Consider the following 22037-nt stretch of genomic DNA (forward strand, 5'->3'; position numbering starts at 1 on the left):
GAGAAAATGACTTCTTGTTCTTCTTCTGACACTTTTCCCACACCTGTGGGATTGTGGGTGCGAACTGCGTAGCACATGTGGATTTTGCCCTGTTTTACGGCCGGATGCCCTTCCTGACGCAACTCTATATGGAAAGATGTAATTTGCGTGTTTCTGTGGTGGTTGGTAGTGTAGTGTGTTTTGTGAAAATGAAGAGGAAAGTGTTGGGACAAACACAAACACCCAGTCCCCGAGCTCGAATAATTTTTGTTGCTATTTGCTTTACGTCGCACCGACACAGATAGGTCTTATGGCGACGATGGGACAGGAAAGGCCTAGGAGTGGGAAGGAAGCGGCCGTGGCCTTAATTGAGGTACAGTCCCAGCATTTTCCTGGTGTGAAAATGGGAAACCACGCAAAACCATCTTCAGGGCTACCGACAGTGGGGTTCGAACCCACTATCTCCCAGATACAAGAAGAATGAATATGACGCGATTAAAATCCTCGACCGGCTGGGAATCGAACCCGGGACCCCTCTGAACCGAAGGCCTCAACGCTGACCACTCAGCCAAGGAGTCAGACAGGAGGAGGAAAAGATTATTCTGATAAAATGCCCAAAACTCACTCAGTGTTCGCCTGCTGCTACTTCTCTTGTTAGCAATACCACTAATTTTAGTACCGAATACTTATACTACTGTACAATAGTGTAAAAACAAAAAACAGTAGGCAAAATATTATGCCTACAACGTCATAAATCACTGATCAAAATACTTAGTCAACTCAACTGCTACCATCACAATTTTTCACTTTTAGACCTACAACCACAAGTCACAACCCAATAAAATGAATTATATAATGAGAAGACTAAAATAAATCACAGGTTGGGAGGTTATAAATCCCACAACACGACAATAGCTCCTTTCAAAAATGGGCAAGATGGCTTTCACGGCCGCAGATTCTAATTACTTTCCCTTCCTGTGATCGTATGACAATGTCGACAATAAATGTTTACAATCACATCGCAGCCGCAACTGCGACTGTGGTGTGGGTCACAGTTAGACTTGGACTTGTGAGTGTGATGCTGTGATTACTGATTAGATTAGTTGCTACTGCTTTCTTAACTGCTAGTCTGTTAACTGCTACTGGCTGCTACTATTGGCCTTGCTGCGCGTTTCACGCTGGTTGATCAGGTGTGGGTCATAGTTAGACTTGGACTTGTGAGTGTGATGCTGTGATTACTGATTTAGATTAGTTGCTACTGCTTTCTTAACTGCTAGTCTGTTAACTGCTATTGGCTGCTACTATTGGCCTTGCTGCGCGTTTCACACTGGTTGATCACGTTAGTTTATTGATTTCTCGCAGCGCAGCGCTGCCGGTACTTGATTAGGTTATCTGCTACTGCTTTCTTAACTGCTACCGACTGCTATTACAGGCCTTGCTGTGCGTTTTACGTCGGTTGATCACGTTAGTTTAAGGATTTCTCGCAGCGCAGCGCTGCCGCCTGCGAAACATCACAATCGCAGTTAAGACCTGCTAGTGTGGCCAACCCGCTAGCAGGTTGAACTGTGATTTCACACTAGCAGTGATTTAGTAGCAGGTTTGCAAATCACTTCCCATCACTAAGCAGCAGTGCTGGGGTTTTCCCAAAGAATGCTTTGCTGTGCAAATATGGAAACTGCTGGAACATTGGCAAAGATGTACATACATTAGTGGGGAATACCTCTAATTTAATATGTGTTTATTTTGTTTCAATAAATTGTTACTGTGAAGAAAAAATATTTAGTGTCAATGGTTTTTGAACATCTCAACTTTTTTTTTTTTTTTTTTTTTGTGGCATTCTACTTTACTACAAGTAGCTCTCTGTACATAAGTTGCTAAGTTCTTATGTTATATTATTTTATGTTATGTAAAAGAAACACCAAATAATCAATCAAAAATTTATTTTTGGCTATTTAGAACCTTGATACTGTTCTACTTATTAAACTTCATACTTAAGTCCTAAGCTACATTAAAATAACACTTTAACTCAGTAGCGATTAGGAATCACCGCTTCTGCTTTAACTAAAATAACTTGTCCTGACTGACTGACTGACTGACTGACTGACTGACTGACTGACTGACTGACTGACTGACTGACTGACTGACTGACTGATCATCGCCGAGCCAAAACTACTGGACATAGAGAAATGAAATTTTGGGGATACATTAATACTAACATGTAGGTGCTCGCTAAAGGAGGACTTTTGGATATTCCATCGCTAAGGGGGTGAAAACAAGGGGTTAATTTTTAAAATGAGAATATCTATATCTCAAAAACTTAAAGGTTTAGAGTAATAAAAACTGGTATTTGGTATCTCCTTTAAAAATAAACGTGTAATTTTCTGCTTTTGGAAAATCCCATGAAAGGGGGGTGAAAAGGGGGGAAAAGGGGTTGAACACCTTTTATGAGGAGACTTATATCTAAAAAACTGAAGATGTTATAGTCATAAAAATTTTAATTTGGAACCTCCTTTAAAAATAAACACATATTTTTTTGTTTTTGGAAAATCCAAATATTGGGGGTGAAAAGGGGGGTGAAAAGGGGGGTGAAAAGGGGGGGGTGAATTTTTAAAATGAGTGTATCTATATCTCAAAACTGTAAAAGTTTTCAGATGTAGAAATTGGTATTTAGAATCTCCCTTCTTCTTCTTCTTCTTCTTCTTTTATGACCACATAGGATCACTTTAGTCAGTCCGTCGTTCAGGTCTCTTTGAAGGGATTGTTCGGGCTTTGCGGTCCTCCCAGTACTTCTTCAGACGCTCCGATCTTCGTGCCCTTTCCTCAGTTGAAAATGTGAGAATCTCCCTTCAAAATAAAGAAACACGTATTTTTTTTGTTTTCGGAAAATACCAATAGGAGGGGTGAAAAGGAGTGAAAATGGGTTGAATGCCTTTAATGAGGATACTTATATCTCAGAAACTGAAGATATTAAAGACCTTTAAAAATAAAGAAACATGTACTTTTTGTTTTTGGAAAATCCAAATAATGGAGGGTTGAAAGGGGGGTTAATTTTTAAAATGGGTGTATCTATATCTTAAAACTTTCGAACTTTACAGATGTAAAAATTGGTACTTAGAATCTACTTTCAAAATACACGTATTTTTTTGTTTTCAGAAAATCCCAATAGGAGGGGTAAAATGAAATGTCGTATGGCTTTTAGTGCCGGGATATCCCAGGATGGGTTCGGCTCGCCAGGTGCAGGTCTTTTGATTTGACTCCCGTAGGCGACCTGCGCGTCGTGATGAGGATGAAATGATGATGAAGACAACACATACACCCAGCCCCCGTGCCATTGGAATTAACCAATTAAGGTTAAAATCCCCAACCCGACCGGGAATCGAACCCGGGACCCTCTGAACCGAAGGCCAGTACGCTGACCGTTCAGCCAACGAGTCGGACATAGGAGGGGTGAAAAGGGGTGAAAAATGGTTGAATGCCTTTAATAAGGATCCTTATATTTCAGAAACTGAAGATGTTACAGACCTAAAAATCGGTATTTGGGATCTCCTTTTTATAAATAAAGAAACATGTACTTTTGTTTTTGGAAAATCCAAATAGTGGAGGGTTGAAAGGGGAGTGAATTTTTAAAATGAGTGTATCTATATCTCAAAACTTTCAAACTTTACAGACGTAAAAATTGGTACTTAGAAACTCCTTTCAAAATAAAGAAACACGTATCTTTTTGTTTTCGGAAAATCCCATGCAAGGGGGTGAAAAAGGGGGGGAAAACGGGTTGAACACCTTTTATGAGGAAACTTATATCTCAAAAACTGAAGATGTTACAGTCATGAAAATTTAAATTTGGAACCTCCTTTAAAAATAAAGGAACACGTATTTTTTTGTTTTTGGAAAATCCAAATAATGGGGGTGAAAAGAGGGAGTGAATTTTCGAAATGAGTGCATCTATATCTCGAAACTGTAAAAGTTTAAAGACGTAGAATTTGGTATTTAGAATCTCCTTTCAAAATAAAGAAACATATATATTTTTGTTTTCGTAAAATCCCAATAGGAGGGGTGAAAAGGAGTGAAAAATGGGTTGAATGCCTTTAATGAGGATAGCCTACTTATATATCAGAAACTGAAGATTTACAGACCTGAAAAAAGGTATTTGGGACCTCCTTTAAAAATAAAGAAACATGTACTTTTGTTTTTGGAAAATCCAAATAGTGGAGGGTTGAATGGGGGGGGGGTGAATTTTTAAAATGAGTGCATCTATATCTCAAAACTTCCAAACTTTACAGTAAAAATTGGTACTTAGAATCTACTTTCAAAATAAAGAAACACATATTTTTTTTGTTTTTGGAAAATCCCAATAGGAGGGGTAAAAAGGGGTGAAAAATGGTTGAATGCCTTTAATAAGGATCCTTATATCTCAGAAACTGAAGATGTTACAGACCTGAAAATTGGTATTTGGGATCTCCTTTTTATAAATAAAGAAACATGTATATTTTGTTTTTATAAAATTTAAATAGTGGGGAGTTGAAAGGGGGGTGAATTTTTAAAATGAGTGTATCTATATCTCAAAACTTTAAAAGTTTGCAGATGTAAAAATTGGTACTTAGAATCTCCTTTCAAAATAAAGAAAATGTGATTTTTTGTTTTCAGAAAATCCCATTAAGGGGGATGAAAAGGGGGCGAAAATGGGTTGAATGCCTTTAATGAGGATACTAATATCTCAGAGACTGAAGATATTACAGACCTGAAAAAAAGGTATTTGGGATCTCCTTTAAAAATAAAGATACATGTACTTTTTGTTTTTGGAAAATCCAAATAGAGGAGGATTGAAAGGGGGGTGAATTTTTAAAATGAGTGTATCTATATCTCAAAACTTTCAAACTTTACAGATGTAAAAATTGGTACTTAGAATCTACTTTCAAAATAAAGAAACACGTATTATTTGTTTTTGGAAAATCCCAATAGGAGGGGTGAAAATGGGTGAAAAATGGTTGAATGCCTTTAATAAGGATCCTTATATCTCAGAAACTGAAGATGTTACAGACCAAAAAATTGGTATTTGGGATCTCCTTTATAAATAAAGAAACATGTAGTTTTTGTTTTTAGAAAATTAAAATAGTGGGGGATGAAAGGGGTGGTTTATTTTAAAAACGAGTGTATCTATATCTCAAAACTTCAAAAGCTTTCAGATGTAAAAATTGATATTTAGAATCTCCTTTAAAAATAAAAGAACACATATTTTTTGTTTTCTGTAAATCCCAATAGGAGGGGTGAAAAGTGTGAATAAGTGGTTGAATATCTTTAATGAGGATACTTTTATCTCAGAAACTGAAGATATTACAGACCAGACAATTAGTATATGGAATCTCCTTTAAAAATACAGAAACTTTTTTTTTTTTTGTTTGGAAAATCTAATTAATGGGGGTTAAACAGGAGTGACAAATTGGGGTGAATTTTTAGAAAGACTATATCTACAGTATATCTCAGAAATGTAAAAAGTTACAGATGTAAAAACTGGTGTTTGGAATCTTCTGTTAAAGTAAAGAAACATTTATTCTTGGAAAATTCAATGAAAGGAGAGGGGGGTCAAAACTTGAAAAATTAATTGTATGAGGATACTTACATCTAATAGAAACTAAAGTTGTTACAGATGTGAAAATAGGTATTTAGATCTTCTTTAAAAATAAAACGACACTTTTTTTTTTTTTGAGAGGGGGATTCATCTTTGAGGGCGAGTGTGAAAAGGAGTTGAATTTGTTTCATGAGGACACATATCTCAAAAACTGAAGATAATCGGTATTTAGAAGATCCTTTACTATCAAAGAAACAAATATTTTTTGCTGGAAAATTCACTTGGGGGGAGGGGGGCAGAGAGTCTGAAAGGAAGAGAAAAAAGTGAATTATTTTTATGGGAATACTTATATCTCAAAACTGAAGGTAACACACATGAACATTGGTATTTGGAATCTCCTTTAAACATAAAGAAACAAGCCTTCATTTTGGGGGGGGGGGGTAAATCAACTTAACCGCGGTGGGGTGAAAACGGAGGTGAGACTAATTGATTTTAGTGTTCCTAATGTACTTATAAGGAGCCTCCGTGGCTCAGGCAGCAGCATGCTGGCCTCTCACTGCTGGGCTTCGTGGTTCAAATCCCGGTCACTCCATGTGAGATTTGTGCTGGACAAAGCGGAGGCGGGACAGGTTTTTCTCCAGGTACTCCGGTTTTCCCCGTCATCATTCATTCCAGCAACACTCTCCAATATCATTTCATTTCATTTGTCATTCATTAATCATTGACCCAGAGGAGTGCAACAGGCTTCGGCAGCCAGCACAATTCCTATCCTCACCGCTAGCTGGGACTTATTCATTCCATTCCTGACCCAGTTGAATGACTGGAAACAGGCTTTGGATTTTCAGTGTACTTATTCTGATCATAAACTGATCATTTTTAATCTTTCCTGGGTTTGTTTTCAAAAGCCATCTTTTCCTTTGGAGAACCTTCTTAGATTACAGTAGATACTTCTGGCATATAAATAAAAATTTAAACACATTTGAAATAAACGATAGGTATAAGATTGACCTGCAATTGTTCACCTCTATAATAAGGTCAATAATGCACAGAAGTATGTCATTCGTATAGCCAGACATCCTGTGCACTTGCCTACGGGCGACAATGGTGCTGGTCGTACTGTCATCAACGACAATGGCAGCAGATGTAATTTACCGCCAAGTAGAGGTCTTGCATCTTGCTGTGGGGTCCAGAACATCAATAATAATAATAATAATAATAATAATAATAATAATAATAATAATAATAATAATAATAATAATAATAATAATAATAATGATGTTCTGGACCATCGTCAAAATGTGCGGATCGTGCTGGAAACGGGTCCTGGACGGGTAATGACTATGATTGCAGTCCGGTCGCCGGTTCAGTACCGCCAAGGCACCCAAGACGACACCACGCTGGATCTCCTCAAGGATTTGATCCACATTAAAAATGCATATAGGAAAAGGTGGCAAAGATTTAGGGACCCAACTGACCGGGCGGAATACCTGGACCTAGCTCGGGAAGTACAAAATCGATTGCTGGAGAAAAGATTGAAAAATGGGAGGAACGTTACCGTAATCTCTCAGAAAACGAGTCAGATCGCGAATTTTGGCGGAAAATCTCAGAAAACGAGTCAGATCGCGAATATCGGCGGGTTATATATAAAACGATAAGCATTCAATTATAAATTTCAGTATAATACCGTAGCGAAGCACGGGTATCTTGCTAGTATACTAATATTAATTGCATTCTCCATTGGATAAAGTTATGTAACCTTGAATTCTAGCTGTGTAAAATATTCTTCACATATATTGGTATTTCAGAGCCTTAAAGCATTGAATGTTCTGCTTGTTAATAGAAATCTGGTTGGAACCAAAATCAAATGTCTATGGAACCAAACCTTTGGAGTCAGGTCGCATTCAGTTGGTGCTGGTGAGGGGAAATAGCAACCTGGAAGCAGGAGGCAGAGATATTGGATCAAGACATCTAGAAGTTGGATGTATGATTGGAATCCATAATTCTGTCCATAATGAAATGTTTGGTATTGATGGTGCAGATTCTTGGAGTGATGCCTTCCACACCTATGCTATCTCATGGACACCAGGTAATTATTTTTAATTTTCTATGAAAAGTAAAGAGGAAAGTAATTCTATACTCTAACTATGTGATTTTGGATTAGATTTTATGCTAGCATTAGACTAGATGATAGGAAAACTTAAAACGGTCCACCTTTTCAATACAAAAATGTTATAGTTTATTTATAACATGTATTTGCACTTGGAACTAGTTTCAACGCTGTTTTGCGTCATCATCAGCCAAAAAGCATTAGACTATGTACCTAAAATCAAACACTAGACCTCAAAATGATTATGCAGAATTTGGAATAAACTACTCATTATCATTCATATTTACTCATCATCATCATCCTAAACCATCTCCAGTTTCCCGGGTGTGGTATATGAGCCTCCTCCATCTCATCCTGTCCTTGTACCATTCTTCCTCCACCAACTTGTCCCAATCATGACCTCTCAGCAGTACATCGCTCTTAACTAAATCTATCCATTTCCTTCGTGGCCTTCCCACGGGTCGTCTTCCTTCTACCTTTCTGTCAAATTCCTTCCTTGCAGTTCTGTTTATTGGCATCCTCTTCATGTGACCAAACCACTTCAGTCTTGATATCTGAATCTTATTGAGGAGAGAATCATCTATTCCTACTTCTTCTCTAATTTTCTCATTCCTAATCTTGTCTTTCCTGGTTTTCTGGATCATAGTGCGTAGGAATTTCATTTCAGCTGCCTGAAGTTTGGAATTATCTCTATTGGTCAGTGTTATGGTTTCGAGACTGAACGTAAGAATTGGTGTATAATAGGACTTGTACAATGTCATTTTTGTTTTCATGGGTATTTGCTCATCCCACAGCAGGTGTCTTACCTGGTGGTAAAATTGTGTTGCCTTATTGATTCAATTGTTCACCTCATGTTTTGCTAGGTTATCATTTGATATAACACTACCCAAGTATTTGAAAACTGGCACGCTGTCCAGCTGAGCTTCATTTAACATGACTATTGGTTCTGCTCCTTCCCCATACACTTTCATCACCACCGTCTTGGTCTTTCTGATGTTTAAACCATATTTCTTAAACTCCTCATTCCAGCTTTGTATTCTCTCTCCCAATTCCTCTTCTGAGTCACTCCAGATCGCAACATCATCTGCAAATGTGAAGGCTTTGATATCTCCATGTTCTTTCCTTTTAATTGATTTCATTACTACATCCATTACAATAATAAATAGAAGTGGTGACAATGAGCTGCCCTGCTGCACTCCTCTCTTTGTTTCAAACCAGTCCGACAAATCACATCCTACTTGAACACAGCTTCTGTTCCCACTATACAACATTTTCACTTTGTCTATGAGGCTGTCTCGCACTTGAAGTTTTTTCATGCATTGCCAAATTCTTTTCCTTGGTACACTATCGTATGCTTTCTCAATGTCCAAAAATATTAGAAATAAAGGCTTGTTCTTCTCCCAGTATTTTTCCATTAGCATCCTAATTGCAAATATAAGGTCTGTAGTTGACCTTCCTGGTCTGAAACCATACTGCTCTTCTTCCAAAATTGGTTCAACAATATCTCTGATTCTGGTCTCTATTATTTTTTCCAATATTTTCAGGACATGAGACAGTAGTGTGATACCACGGTAATTAGTACATTTTCATCGGCTTCCTTTCTTGAACAGAGGTACAATGATGCCCATCTTCCAGTCCTCAGGAATAGTATTTTCCTCCCATATCTTGCTGAGCAGTCTGTAGAGCCATTGGATTCCTGGAATTCCTGCTGCTTTCAGCATATCTGCACTTAGTTCATCTATGCCCACTGCCTTTCCTTTCTTCATGCTCTTGAGCGCATTTTCAACCTCAAGCCATGTAATTGGTGGTTCAGTTGTGGTTCCTCGACTTGGCTCTCCTCTATCCGTTGTTATGTTTTCTGTATCTCCATTCAGCAGCTTTTCGAAATAGATCTTGAATTCTTGCTTAATTTCTCCCTCTTCTTCTGCCAGAGCTCCATCATCACGTTCTATTGCTTTTATGGTCTCTTGATCCCTTCGCTTGTTTTTCACTACTCTGTATAGCAATTTCATATTTCCTCTACTGTCTTCTTCCAGTTTGTCTGCAAACTCATTCCATTTCTCCTCTTTTTCTTCCCTTACAATGTTCTTTACAGCAAGTTTCTTGTTCCTGTATACTCCTTGAAGTCTTTGTATTTCTTGTTCTTTTTGTTCTTGTCCCTGTTTATGTTTTTCCTTGTCCAGTACCTTCTTTATTTGGTTTCTTTCTTTCACCGCTGTTTTCACTCTATCATTCCACCATGGTGTCTCCTTTTTTCTTTTGATAGAACTTGTAACTCCACATAGGTTTTTGGCTTCTCCCACAAAGGTGTCTTTGAAGGCCTTCCATTCTTCATTAACGCTGGTTACTTCACACTTCGGCAAACTCTGTTGAATCCTTAGTTTGTATTCTTCCTTTATTTGGACTTCTTGCAACTTCAAAGTTTTAACCCTTGGTTTTTTCGTAATAAGTTTCTGCGTTTCTTTTGCCTTATGTTTGAAGTCTACTACCAACAATCTGTGGTCACTGTCCATGCTATCACTAGGGATGACCTTGACATCTGTGATGTACCTGCCACCATCTTTATTTGTGATTATGTAGTCAATCAATGTTCTATACTGGCCATCCCAACTGTACCTTGTTATTCTGTGACTGTCTCTTTTTTTTTGAAGAATGTTTTTTTGATTATAAGATCATTTCTTCTGCACAGATCTAATAGTTGTTCTCCTTCTGGGTTCCTTTGTCCAAATCCATGTGGACCAATGATGTTCTCGTACCCAAGTCTGTCTACCCCAACTTGCGCATTTAGATCTCCAATAATAATAACATTTTCCTCATTAACTGTATCTTCCAGGTCTTGCCGAAATTTCTCTTTGTCTTCCTCACTGCAGCCTGTCTGTGGGGCATACACTTGTATGATGGTGTACTTAGTGTTCTCCAGTTTCATGAACATTTTAATGATTCTATCATATTTACTAAGGTTGGAAATTCTAGTGAATTTATTGGAAGAGGTAATGTTCATATGAGCATAATTAATAATGAACAGCACTAACCACATATGTTTAATTCTGTACCTTCTTCTCATATCTGTAAGCACTTAATCCAGCTAAATACTAGTATATGCAAGGAAGAGCAGCCAATTTAGGAAGTGAATCTTAATTTTACCAAGCACTGTAGATGGTGAATGATTTCTGCAGATCAGTTGCAATGTGCTGTACGGTACTGTAATTAGAAGAGAAGTTCATAGAACCTCTAAGTAGTATATTATTATATGTACTGTATAATAAGTAGTGTGGGCAGGAGTAAAATTTTCATACTCTGAAAAATACATTGTATCATGATGACCATCTGATTTTTTACACTTGGTCAAATTATAAGCAAGCTAGGATGATTCCAGTAATCTCAGAAAGTTCTTGAAGAATCTTGGACAGCCTGAATTCTCCTCACACTCTTCTTGGTGTTTGCTGTTCAGTATTCTCTGCATATTATTGATGATCTTGAAAAGAAGGTGCACTTTATTTGAATTATGGCTAATAAAAGTTACATTTAGATGGACTATTGCAAGTCAATTACTTGGAGGGAACGGTAGAAGAAAACTCAAAATCATGCATTATAGAAAAAATAAAAGGAAAGTAGGCCCTACTTTAAAAACCATTAAAACACTGCAAAGAAAAAAACTTCTAAACAAATCTACAAATAGTGTACAGGGCAATTCAAAATGATGGATCCGATTTCATAAATTTATTCTGTGAAATCTAATAAATATATCGTAATGTGAGACGTGCTAAGAATGGTAAACTCTTAAAGTTTTTCAGTAAAATCACAAGTGTTCTATGTGAGCACCTCATGTAACACGACATACCTCAAGCCAATAGTCTATCTTCTGCCAAACCTTGTGTACCGTGTCGCGGTCAATCTCTGTGATGGCTGCTGTGATGCGGGCACGAAGGTCGTCCAATATTAGTGGAAGAGGTGGTACGTAAACATGATCCTTTACGAAACCCCACAAGAAGAAATCACATGGGGTTAAGTCGGGGGGACGCGGTGGCCAACGAATAAGAGTTCGATCCTCCTGAGATGCACGACCTATCCAGCATTGTGCCAATGTCTAGTTGAGATGGCTCCAAATGTTGCCATGGTAATACGGAAGGACACCATCCAGTTGAAGGATGAAATCTGCACTATCCTCTTCGAGCTGTGGCAGGAGCCATTGTTGAAGCATATCAAGAAAAACATTTCCTGTCACAGTAGGTTCAATGAAGAAAAAGGGTCCATAAACCTTCTCATGGGAAATGGCACAAAACACATTCACCTTGGGAAATCGTGTTGGTGTTCCACAACTTGACGGGGATTAGAAGTTCCCCAGATCCTTATTGTGTTTATTCACAGTCCCAGAAATGTAGCAAAGGCTTTTCAGTCTGTCAAACACATAGCAAATATAATGTAAATTAAAACACTAAAAGCATATCATAAAACACATACTACATGATATGCTTTTAGTGTTTTAATTTACATTATATTTGCTATGTGTTTGACAGACTGAAAAGCCTTTGCTACATTTAACTAAGTCAACACTGGAAAACATGGCTTCATTTTTAACAAACAGTCCCAGAAAGGTGAAAAGTCGCTTCATCACTGAAAATTACCCTTTCGGAGAATCCATCCTCTTCCATTAATGCGAGAAAATCAGCACAGAAGGACGCTCGAGCAGCATAATCAGTGTCTTTCAAGGCCTGCATAAGTTGCAAGCGGTAGGGTTTCATTCGTAAACGTTTCCGCAGAATGCACCAAACAGTTACCTGTGGAAGTTCAAGTTGCCTCGCTGCCTGGTAGGTGAACTCCTGCAGACTCTGCACGAAACTGGCGCGAACACGTTCCACTGTCTCTTCCCCGGTTGAAGGTTGGCCAGCCTACTTTTGTTTACAAATCCAGCCCGTGTCTCTGAATTTTGCATACCACGCACGAATGGCTTTTCCATTTTATTTTATTTTTTGCTATTTGCTTTACGTCGCACCGAACAGATAGGTCTTATGGTGACGATGGGATAGGAAAGTCCTAGGAATGGGAAGAAAGTGGCCGTGGCCTTAATTAAGGTACAGCCGCAGCATTTGCCTGGTGTGAAAATGGAAAACCACAGAAAACCATCTTCAGAGCTGCCGACAGTGGGGTTCGAACCCACTATCTCCCGATTACTGGATACTGGCCGCACTTAAGCGGCTGCAGCTATCGAGCTCGGTGCTTTTCCAGTAGGTGGGTCTCTTCCATACCTGGTACGGAAATGTCGTTGAACACTAATCACAGACTTGTTTACATGGTAATCAAGCACACAGAATGACTTCTGCTCTCCAGCCGCAGCCATTTTCTTTACTCGCTTCCTGCGCGCTCGTAACGGCTGAAAATGAAACCACGTAGGATGAAATCTAAACTCAACTAAACTTTGAGGGTTTGCCTTTTTTTTTTGCGCATATCTCACGTGTGATATGTTCATTAGATTTGGTCGGTCGGTCGGTTGGTTGGTTAAGCTTTTTGCAATACCAGTGCAGAAGTATTGATGTGTTATCAATATGTGGTAGTTTTTTTGTCACAAATAAAAAAAAATTATTCAGTTTTTCTTTTATATTTATCGAATAAAGATACCTCTTAGCCAAGAAGATGCTGCAAGAATTTTAATCGAGGATGGACAAAGCCTTTGTTATTTCAGTAATGTGTTTGATACATCATTTGGAAGTGTGCAGTGTGCTCTCAGATGGTTTCGTGAACTCAGTACCTATCTGAGATGACACAGATCAGGCCATCAGAAGTCTATAACTTTCAGGGATGACAGATTCCTAGTCCTTCAGGTCTTGTGAGATCGCCACACTATTGTGATCCAGGCTAGAAATCATATCAAGGCAGTAAAAAAATACTGCTGAAAGTTAGAGGACTATTAGATGAAAACTTCTGGGAGACAATTTGAGGTCAAGAATACCCACAACTGGAGTGCAGCTTACCCCCCAGCAACAAGAAGCACAATTAGAATTTGCATGACAATTCCGGAATAGCACTGTGGACCAGTGATCATAGGAGCTCTTCACAGAAGTCATGATTTTGCTTCATGCCACCTGATGACAGAGAGAGAGAGTATGGAATAGGACTGAGGAGTGATATTCTCCCTGCAATATCTCCAGGAGGACGTGGTATGGTGGTGGCTCCTTCATGGTTTGGAGTGGCATCACCTTTGACATGTGAACAGAATCTGCCATTGTTCATGGAGGTGTTTGAATGCACACCTTATTCAGTAAGAAGGTGTTAACAGAACATGTAATCCCCTTTGCTCCATTTGTCTGCAAAAACTTTAGACTGAAACTACAGTACAATTGATGAATACCATGTTGCTTCTTCATTGACTTTGAATAATAAAATAATTCCTTTAAATGGAATATTATATATTTTCCACCATTTAGTATGTATCTTTTTAAAAGTATGCAAGATTATTCCAGTGGCTGGGCTGTAAAATAGTTGACAGGGGGAGCATCGGTGAGGATATGACTTCATTTGACTGGGGGTGGTGGATTTTTTAAATTTTATATATACACAGCATTACTGGGTGGATGGTGCAGAGGGAGAATTTGTTATGGGTGGGAAGCGATCTGAATTATGTTTGACAGATTGATGATAATACTATCAAGCTTCATTAAACACTTTAACTCAGTAGCAGTGATTAGAAATTAAAAGTGGGGGAGGGGGAGCAAAAATATAAAGGCAACAAAAAGTACTTGGGTTAGTAAGATATAATGGGCAGGGGTTGGGTATATATACAGTATCGTATATCAAAACTGAAAGAAGCTACAAAATGGTAAGTTTTTTTTAATGCCCTCTGAGGGAATTTCAACAGAGAGGTAAAAGCTGACAGGTTACCAACTTAAGGGCAGTAATAATCTTTTTTGAGATTTTGATTCAATACTATACAATAAAACTTTTACCAAAGGAACAATATTACACATCATGTATTATAATTAAATAGAAGGACAGTGCAGTGAGGCACATAGGGATTATAGGTTGGATGAATTATCTAGCAGGACAGGGGCTAGCAGGGAGGTGGTGATCAGACTAATGTTTCCAGAGGGCTGAAAGTGAAATGTGTGTTGAGTCCACTGTGTGAATCATTGAAATGGAGGTTGAGGGTTTGATTTGCTGCTGCTGGAGGGTGCCCATGCCCGGGTGGGGGGAATGTGGCACTCCCTCCCCCCCCCCCCACCAGCTCTCAGGGAAAGGAAAAAATCTAATGTAGTCAGGTATTTTTCTTTCAAGAAAATGATTTAAAAGTTGGTATTACATAGAAGTGGTAGGGGGTACCGTGGGTGGTATTCTACTGTGAAATACAAGTCGCCATTCATCTTCCAAAATAATTAAAAATACTGCATACCCCCAGGTCTAGGCCTCCCCCTACAAACTATCATATGGATGCCCATGCTGCTGCTTGAAGACTGGCAAGTACATGCGGGTGATCTTAGGGATGGATATTTTAGAGTGTGACTGTGATAAAGCGAATCATATCTTCTACTGCTGGTGGGGGTAATGATGAGTGGGCTGGTGTGTTGCAGGGAGTGTCAATTGTTCTGACAGGTGCTACAAGTTCTGGTTTGCTGGAGGGGTGGGGGTGGTAGGTTGTGCTTTGCAGCAGTGGGCATATGTAGGGTGTTGCACACCACATGTGTTACAACAGGGTAGCTGGGAAGTATTTGGACACACGGCAGTAGAATGGTTTTGTGTACAGTGGCCGCATTTGGGTGATTCAGCTTTGCAGTGGAATATAGTGTGATGATTGTAGGTGAGACACCTCTCACATCAAATTTGACTGTGGTGGGGAAGCTCTTGATGTCTCAACCTTATGGTGATGGTGATGTATTGCCACACCACCAGCCAAAACTCTGTCAACTTATTCTGAAGTGGGGAGCAGAATTCTAACTGTATAGGTAGGTTCTGTTGCATTTTTATTGTGAAAGGCTTTCTGGGATAGAATTCCTTGCACATTAAACTCTGAGAGGATGGTAGTCTCTGAAATGGAAAGGCCGATTCCCCTAATTACACAACTTAATGGGTTGTGTTTTGGAGGGTGAGTTGGTGTCTTGATTTGTGGCAGTGCAAGTGGCTGAAAAGGGGTGGAAGATGCAAACAGGCCTGACCCAATGGAGTGGGTTAACTTCTGAGCTGCAACTTCACCATTAATTTTTATGATAATACACTTAGAAGTTTTTTGGATGTCTGCTATTTCTTCACATCACATGTTGTAGTTCTGGAGTTTGTTGAAGACAGTCTAAAGGGAATCAAAATTCAGGTGATGGGTTTAATAGGAGGAACGAGCATGCTCCAGTGGGCGTAGACTGTAGAGAATGGGGGTTATTGGCCGGACGGCGTGCTCCTGAGACTGGTAAGGGGTCACTGGTGGAGGTAGCACTAACAGGGGGATTAAGTGTCAATTCAGCTTCTTCTTCTTCTTCTTCTTCTTCTTCTTCTTCTTCTTCTTCTTCTTCTTCTTCTTCTTCTTCTGTCCCTTGAGGTATGCAGGCTATTGGGCAAGTTGTGGATCAACTGCTAGTGATCTTGAAGGTTGGGCCTCTTCCGGTAAGACTGGGATGCTGGATGCTTAGACTGAACCCATGTTCTGTTCCACTGCAGAGTCAGATGCATGGAGAGGTAGCAGGCTTGATAGTTGGGGTCCAAATGTGATGATAGAAGTGCAGAATGAAAGGTAACTGCGGCCGTGTCAGCCACTGACTGAGAACTGATGGTAGTGAGAGTGGTGGTTGTTGTTGTAACAGTAATGACTACGGGCACCTACGGTTGATATGAATACATGGTTGTAAAGAATAACCTAGACTCAGAGAAATATCCAGCTCAATTGACTGAATAGATTAGAGCAAGGGGGTGGGGAGTTGGTGAGCTAAGATCGGAATAGAGAGGGACCCAAGCAGGAGAAAGTACCCACACTGTCTGAGCAAAATGAGATGCACAGGCAGACCCACCCAAAATACCCAAAGAGGGGATGGGGTTGAAACCGCAAAATGAATAATTGCCCTGAGGTGACACCTCGCTCATGCACCACTCTGTCTACCTGTCTGAACACTTAGCCACAGGTAACGGACGGCAATGAACCACAGACAACGTAGGAGACTACTTTGAAGGATGTTAAATAGCTTGTTCGATATGTATATATGACTGTATACAGGTTGTACGAGAATAAAATAACTAAAACAATTATTTCAAAATGCCATGTTTGTCCTCCTTATCAGAGATTCCTGCATCCCTACTCCATATGGTATCACCAATAAAAAGTCCTTGTCGTGCACTTTCGAATATAACAGGGGAAATTCCTATGCTGGAGCTTTTTCAAGAGAAAAAATACAGTTGCCAAGATTTCTAAATCAACCCTCATATTATATACCTTCATTTGAAACTGAAATGTAAGTTCCTACTCTACAAATTTTGCACTCCACTTCAAATTTCATTCCTGCCTTCCTTAAAAGATGTATACTTGTTTACAAGAACATCTGTAAATTTACTCTTCTGTTTAGGCATTCTGAATACATGTGTGCTGATTTAAAAATCTGCCATTGAATTAAGAAAGCATATATGATTATCACACAATTAACTGATGAAAATGTCACCAATATAAGAAGTAATGCATCAACATATGTCTATGTGGAGGAGGAGCCCGAATCCGAATGTGGAAATCGGAACAAGAAGTAGTAAATGGAATGTATGTATTGTTGAAGGCAAGTTAAGAACTGAGGAAAGTATCATTCTGTGCCTGGGAACTACTTCCTTCATATCTCGGTTATCTCCTGTCGCTTGGTACATTGTCAGCTGTCACGCGATAACATAGCAGTGAGCTGATGGGGTATTGCTAAAAGAGAAGCATGCAACACACAGAATGGTATTATCACAATACAAGATGTGTATAGAATAATAATTGCATTTCTATATATCAATGCCAGCCCTGCAATGAAGGGGTAGCATACTTGCCTCTTACCTGTAGGCCCCGGCATCGATTCCCGGCCAGGTCAGCTATTTTTATCGGCATCTGAGGGCTGGTTCAAGGTCCACTCAGTCTATGTGATTACAATTGAGGTACTCTCTGATGGTGAGATGGCAGACCCTGTCTAAAAAGCCAAGAATAACGGCCGAGAGGATCCGTCGTGCTGACCACACGACACCTCGTAATCTGCAGGCCTTCAAGCTGAGCAGTGGTCGCTTGGTAGGCCATGGCCCTTCGGGTCTGTTGTGCTATGGGGTTTGGGTTTTGATTCTATATATCAATACGATATTGAGGATGCTGTCACGTAATAAAGAATAATTTTTAAAGTGAAATAGTAAAACAGATTCTCCAAAATAAACAGATTCATCAAAAAAAAAAAAGGAGGACATTGCAATTTTTTTTTATAATCCACCCAGACCCCAGACAATGGTCTAAAAAGGAGGACACATTCAGATAAAAGAAGACATCTGGTCACCCTAGTTTTATGTTTATCATCCTTCCCTTTGTTCACAGGGGCTACTATTGTAACTCTTAACTCTTCATTTATTTGGTGTAGCTCCTTCATGCAAGCAGTAATCAAATTATTACTGCAGATATGATTAATTTTCAAAGCTATGGATGTTAACCTGCATGTATTTGATAACTTGAAAGCCAAAGTTTTGCTCTATGGTAAATTTCAACAGCCATTCTTCTTCACTTACTCCCAGAAAAAAAATTAAATTATAGTAGAATTATTTTCAGTTTTTTCACATAATAGAGCAGGTTCCACAATAAATAATACAGCATGTATCAGATAACATTAGGTTCTGGTCTAATGGTTAATATAATTAACTGTCTTCCAAGTAGCTTTAAGATTCATTTATGAATTGGCTAATGACACTTCTTAAATGCTGACACATAATTAACTTCAGTCCAATGAGGAGAATTATCTCATGGATTCACTTGATCATAATACTGTGAGAGATTCAACAGGTTAATTGTATAATACAATATACTATCACAAAACAGATAGCTAACAGTTGTAGTGCTATTATTGGTGGGTTTTTTCTTTTCTTCATCAGGCAAGGTAACTCGCAATCTGGTTTAATGACACACTCCAGGGAGCTCCTGGTTGGGCTGTGGAATATTGACCTCCATCCACTTCTTGCACCTCCCTGGAGACACAAGAGATCTGCATCACTTCTGGGGTATTGCATGATATTATCCTCATTTTTCCGTATTGAAATTCAGTTAAAGTAGAACAATAAAAGTTTGATTTCCACCTATTCAATACTTTATTGAATAAAGTACTCATTAGATCTTTGTTTTGATTGAATTTGGTGCTTTATATAGGCTATTATTACGATGGGTTACTATATCAAATTAAACAATGATGGGTGAAAAGAAGGACAATCTCTACCCCTTCATACATTGCCACTGACTTGTCGTTTTGGGTTGTTACATGTATTTGTCCTTATTTTCTTTTTCTGTTGCTCTCTCTTTCCTTGCTGAGCTGTCATTGTATATAATTGAAGGGAACAAACAAGTGCAAATCCCTTTATCATTTTGTCTCTTCTCTTCTGGTTTTCTTCTGGTTTTCTTCTTATCCTACACTTCCCACATCAAGACTGAAGATCTCTCAAGATAGCCCCTCAATGAACCCTGGCCACCTGATGAAGCTGGAAACCAGAAACAAGCTCATCAGGGGCTGAGAAGAAATGGATGTAGAAAAACTGAGACTGATAAAGAGAGAGGCCTTCTATTTCAAGGCGGCAGTATATGAAAACGTGGAGACTATCCTTGTCCTTTAGTGTTTTCTTTCTATTTCTCCTTCTTCCCATGCTGACCTGTTGTGTTTGTCATATTTTGTGTTCCTCTCAGAGTTTCTATCTTTCCACATATAATCTGGTCATTATGTTTATGCTTTTATATGTTCCTCTTACTCTATACATCACTTGTTTGTGTCACTTGCTTATTACTTTCCATTACCTATACTGATCTGTTGAGCTCCTTTTCTCCTTCAGTGTATGCCCTGTCCTATTTGCTATCTGCGCTCATCTTTATCACTGTGTCTTTACTTGTCCTGTATTTATCCAACATTCTCCTTTTTCTATATTTTCCACATCAAGATTTGTTGAAATGGCCCTTCAGTAAGTGTAGATGCCCACCTTCCTGATGAATCTGGGAAGCAGAAACAAGCTTGTCAAATGCTGAGAGGAAATGGATGTGAAAGAACTAGGATTGATGAGTAAAGAACTTGTCTATGTGTAGATGGCAGTGCGTGACGATGTAGAAATTGGCCATGTCCTTTAGTGCTTTAACGTTTGTACTCATCCCCTATTTCTTTTGTTTCCTCTACTCTCATTGAACTGTCATTGTGTTTACCCCATTGTGTTCCTTCTATCCTTTTATACACAACTTGTTTTATCACTTGTTTGTTCCTTTCTGTAATGTTGAAACTTAATATATCAGTCTACAGTTTACAATGCAGATTTGAAGTTATTGATAGTTTTCCTTGCAATAAAGCTTTTCCTTGTGCGTGCAATTTGGAAAGTTACTCTTTTTCTCATTACAATTTTTACATCATTAAATACAAAAATGAGCAAACCCCATTGCACAACAGCCCTTATGGGCCTTGGTCTACCAAGTGATTGTTGCTCAGCCTGAAGGCGCCTTGCATGAAGCATGGTCAGTGCGACAAATCCTCTTGGCATTTCAGATTGGGGCTGCTATCTCACTCTCAGATAGCTCCTTAATTGTAATCACATAGGTTGAGTGGATACTGAACCCGCCCTTACATCCAGGTAAAAATGCCTGACCTGATCGGGAATTGAATTTGAGGCCTACAGGTAAGAGACAGCTCACTACCCCTACACTGCTAGGCTGGCAATGAAATACACTCATATTATTAGACAGTGGTAGATGAAATGTAAGGAGAAAGCTGGATAAGATGTAATTTTGAAAGAACAACCCATGAAATGGCTAGACATAAGTGAAATTCTATTGTTTCCCTACACCAGTATATTTTGTCAGCCTATGTTGCCTATTTTGCCACTCCAACTATGCATTTTACTATTTATTTTATTTTATTTTGCCTTTTAATAACCACTTTAAACACAGTATTCTTGCATCATGAGTTGGGAAATTGAGCTACTCAAATTGTGCTGTTCAAGCAGAATAGTATTGTGCTAATTTAAATAAGCAGGAGGATTCAAGTTCAAGTTACAATTCAGGTTTTTCATTCATCATAGTTAAATAAATAATATTAAGAGGAGCTACTTCTGACAATATATTGCAGATGATTCAGAATGTGTCTTAACTTTTACAAAATTTGTCTACAGATAGAATTAAAAATATTTTAAATAAATTATGATTCTATTTACTCACACAGATCATGTTACATTCAGTGTGGATGGAAGAGAAATTGGAAATATGGTTCCTCCTCATGATGGTTTCAAAACACTTCCAGAGTTTACCAAGCTTCAAAGTATTCCATGGACAAGAGGCACTAAAATAGCTCCTTTTGATCAAGAGGTAAGTAACTCCTAACAAAATAGAAAAGAACAGGAACATTTTCATCTGTTAATTTACAAGCAGCATATTTAAAACTTTATTAGGCTAGTATACTCTAATACATTACAGTAGGCTGTTAAAAAGTAGCTCTGTGATGGTCAAACACCCAATTAAAAGTGGCATGCAAAATGTGATACCGGGGGTACCAAGTTCTCTAATATTGCAGTATACTTATCAATCAAATGCTTAATTATATATTTGCATTCTAATAATCAGTAGCCTTCACCGTAAAAGTATGTACGGTATTACCTTACTTGCTTGCTTTGATTTATTTCTGCTGAGTGTTTAATGTGCACTGTATTTTTTAGTATGGACTAGAAAAAGCTTGTTACTTTTATCAACTTTTCAGTCTTAACTTTGTCTTTGATAATATGAAAGTGATGGTGGTATGAGAGACACAAGTAATACTAGCATGCATGGTGGCTATGATCATTAAGGCATCAAGTCTTCAACTTTTGACACCGTTAGCTGGTTTGAGTCCCACTGGTAGGAAAAAACTTCACCATCAAAATGTTGGCAAGCAGGGTACAAGAAGTGATGGTATACAATTTCTAATCACTAGATTGGATGTCAAAAGCCTGGGTGGGTTCAATCCCAAACCTCTCATGGAATGAGGGCACATGACACTCTTGATAGTGATTCTCCAGTGGATGATGACATTTGTCTTGAGCAGGCCCCACGGTGTTATGTGACAGGAGTAGCCTATATTCTATATGTTAAATTATGTTACTCTACCATTTTCCTGATGAAATGTCATATGGCTTTTAGTGCCGGGATATCCCAGGACGGGTTCGGCTCACCAGGTACAGGTCTTTCTATTTGACTCCCGTAGGTGA

The 22037-nt window shown here is 38.7% G+C and overlaps 1 protein-coding gene across 1 annotated transcript in view; it reads left to right on the forward strand.

The window, feature by feature from the left end:
- The window catches only part of LOC136867344 (beta-1,3-glucan-binding protein), a 101445-nt gene that overhangs the window by 60842 nt on the left and 18566 nt on the right, over positions 1-22037 (forward strand). The window contains exons 6-7 of the mRNA XM_067144518.2: positions 7386-7631; positions 21020-21162. Coding sequence (XP_067000619.2) covers positions 7386-7631; positions 21020-21162 — 389 coding nt within the window. The remainder of the gene's footprint in view (positions 1-7385; positions 7632-21019; positions 21163-22037) is intronic.

This window comes from Anabrus simplex, chromosome 1 (genome assembly GCF_040414725.1).
Source record: "Anabrus simplex isolate iqAnaSimp1 chromosome 1, ASM4041472v1, whole genome shotgun sequence".
Lineage (NCBI taxonomy): Eukaryota > Metazoa > Arthropoda > Insecta > Orthoptera > Tettigoniidae > Anabrus > Anabrus simplex.